The sequence below is a fragment of the Dendrobium catenatum genome, unplaced genomic scaffold (assembly GCF_001605985.2).
Source record: "Dendrobium catenatum unplaced genomic scaffold, ASM160598v2 fragScaff_scaffold_390, whole genome shotgun sequence".
NCBI lineage: Eukaryota > Viridiplantae > Streptophyta > Magnoliopsida > Asparagales > Orchidaceae > Dendrobium > Dendrobium catenatum.
In genome coordinates this window covers 878,604-881,256 of record NW_021318852.1, presented here as the reverse complement: position 1 = coordinate 881,256, position 2,653 = coordinate 878,604, and the positions used below count along the sequence as shown (strand labels likewise).

General features: G+C 34.5%; 1 protein-coding gene across 3 annotated transcripts; it reads right to left on the bottom strand.

Moving 5' to 3' along the window:
- Nucleotides 1–232: 232 nt before the first annotated feature.
- On the bottom strand, nucleotides 233–2,436 carry LOC110109672 (LEAF RUST 10 DISEASE-RESISTANCE LOCUS RECEPTOR-LIKE PROTEIN KINASE-like 2.5). 3 transcript variants are annotated; one of them, XM_020840857.2, is made up of 3 exons: nucleotides 1,731–2,436; nucleotides 1,461–1,660; nucleotides 233–1,385 (listed from the first exon to the last, which is right to left on the bottom strand). In XM_020840857.2, exons 1-3 carry the CDS (start codon nucleotides 2,381–2,383, stop codon nucleotides 274–276), a joined length of 1,965 nt encoding a protein of 654 aa, XP_020696516.1. In that variant the 5' UTR covers nucleotides 2,384–2,436; the 3' UTR covers nucleotides 233–273. The 3 variants fall into 3 exon arrangements, with proteins under 3 accessions (XP_020696516.1, XP_020696517.1, XP_028549796.1); XM_020840858.2 differs by having other exon boundaries at nucleotides 2,268–2,435; XM_028693963.1 differs by lacking the exon at nucleotides 1,461–1,660 and having other exon boundaries at nucleotides 2,017–2,435.
- Nucleotides 2,437–2,653: the final 217 nt, after the last annotated feature.

Below are 2,653 nucleotides of genomic sequence, written 5' to 3'. Positions count from 1 at the left end.
GAAAGAAAATCTCAATCTCTCCGCAATCAATTAATGAAAGAAGGAAAAAAAAAAAACTATTTTTCACAGAATTTCGATTCTACAAAGTAAATCGGTGGACATGAATTCAATTTAATCTCTTTAGATTTATGAATCCATTTCATTTTCATTTTAACCATTTCTATTCCTTCAAATTAAGTAGACGTAGCCTAAATGGTAATTCTAAATGTAATAACCTTTACAAAATTATGCATTAAATGAATTTTTCTATTAGTGTTATATCTTTTGCATGGCTTACAAGTTCTCTAAAATTATTGGAAGCTCATGTACAGAGTAATCCATACAAATGTTTCTTTGAGACATTGAATGTGAAGAAGAAAAGAAAGGCTTTGGTGGCATTTGTAAGGAATTCACATCAGCTTCCAGCATCTCCACAACATTGATCATGGAAGGGCGATCTACAGGTCTTGTCTGAATGCAACACAACCCCACCTTGCATAGCTTCATCTCTAAATCATCAATCTCAAAAATTTCAAAGTTCTCAGACAACTCCGTCTTTTGTAGCTTATCATAAATCCATGAAGGATAGTAAACTTGACTAGAATTTTCTGCTTTCAGGTCATTATGCCTACGCCCACCAGCCATGTCCATTAGAAGCATGCCAAAGCTATATACATCTGATTTATGAGAAATAGTCCCAAAACTTCTTGATATTAATTCTGGTGCAATATATCCAATTGTTCCTCTAGCAGCACTCATGAAGACCAGACTATGGTCCTTAGGGTGCAACTTTGCTAAGCCAAAATCAGAGATCTTTGGTGTGAATTTATGATCAAGAAGGATATTATGAGGTTTGATGTCAAAATGAAGAATCCCCATATTACACCCCTGGTGTAAGTAATGAAGTCCCTTGGCCACAGACAGGGCAATCTCAAGAAGCTTGTCCATATTAAGGATTCTATTTTTCTTGTTTGAAGAAAAAATGTATTTATCAAGAGACCCATTAGCCATGTACTCATAAACTAGAGCTCTATAAGAGCCTTCAGCACAAAATCCAACAAGTTGCACTACATTTACATGATGAATCCTACCGATTGTAGATACTTCATTAATAAAATCCTCTCCATCACCCATGGATTTTCCCAACATCTTCACAGCAACCAAATAACCACCAGGGAGCCTTCCTTTATAGACGGACCCAAAGCCTCCTTGTCCTAACTTCTCTTTAAAGTTGCTTGTAATTGTTATGATATCATTGTATGAATATCTTGATGGTGAGAGAGCTTTTTGATTTTGTAGGAACCTCTCAATAATATCAACAGGTACCGAAAGCTTGAATAAGTTGTACGCAAGGAATGAAAGGACACATAATGGTGCAAATAGAAATCTTCCAATTATTAATAAAACTGCAAGAATGTAATTTAGTCGTCAGTTGGTCTTGTACCTATAATTCCACTATTTAAGTGAAAGCATGTTCCTACCTAGTATTAGGAGTGTTATGTCCAATACTAAAAAAATTACTGCTGCTGCATAGTACGTTAATATTGAATTCTTGTACTGCTCTTTATGGAGACATGCCAAGAAATCAATTTCAAAACGAAAAGGAGATATCAAATCATATAAGGTAATGCCCATCTCTTCTTTATAGGATTCAGTTGATTGACCATCAATAAAAACGAGACTGCATTTAGGAAATAAAAATTAGAAGATGGATAATAGGAACTTATTATATGAATAGTTTATATACTTACTTCCCCATAATTTTTGCACAATTGTGAATGGCGTCTGCTGTTGAATTGATAAGAGGATTCCAATTTATCCTAAAACCTAGTTTAAGTTGATCAAAAATACTATGATGAAGCCTATTATCATTCAGGGGAACTGTATATAGAAAATGGCAATTTACTGGGAGGTCTCCAACTGATAAAGTTTCAAATAATACATAAAAAATTTGTGAGTTATTCTTGCTGAGACAAGGCACAATCTTAAAACTTGGATCATCGATCTTTACTGAGCAGTTAATGAATGTGGCCTGACCTATATAAGCACGCCCAAACCGAAACACTCCGAGATAATCATCAGGATCAACTGATCTTTCTGGAAGATTAACACAATTTCCCTTTGCCAAACCAACATCAACAAGCATGATTTCAGAATCACGGTATGATATATCTATGACATAAAACTTTTTTCGGTGGATCTCTAATATTGTATTGTTTCCTTCACAATTCAGTTCAAAATCAGGACCACCACATTCAGTTGGATCACCTCTAAGGTGGAAAGGATACCTGATGTTTTGGAGGTTTCCACAAGATGATGAGCAACTTCCTCTGCCATGGCTCAAGATTATTTCTATGTAAGAGAGGAAAATCAAGAAGAAAAACAACTTGAAAGACGATGGCATGCTCTAAGCTTCCCTTATTTTTTCCTCATTCAAGTGAAAAGGTTTCTACATCTAGCTTTAAATAATTGAGGTGTTGTATAACACGATGGGAAGTTTGCGGTAGTTGTCAAAATAAATTTGCTTTTAATAAGAGTTTTATTTTTAATTTTAATGACTTTTAGTTGCTCCACATTTATTATTTTTATAGACTTTTGAGGCAGCCAAGTTTGACCTAGCTGCTATGAAAGCAAGAAATTTTGTTCCTCTAAGAGAATTTTGACTCAAATTCAT

What these genes read in the sequence shown, in the direction of transcription:
- LOC110109672 (XM_020840857.2), bottom strand. Translation starts at nt 2,383, where the DNA reads ATGCCATCGTCTTTCAAGTTGTTTTTCTTCTTGATTTTCCTCTCTTAC. An exon ending in TGTGCAAAAATTATGGGGAA is followed by an intron (nt 1,661 to 1,730) that starts GTAAGTATATAA and finishes TCCTAAATGCAG; the next exon opens with TCTCGTTTTTATTGATGGTC. An exon ending in CATAACACTCCTAATACTAG is followed by an intron (nt 1,386 to 1,460) that starts GTAGGAACATGC and finishes ACATTCTTGCAG; the next exon opens with TTTTATTAATAATTGGAAGA.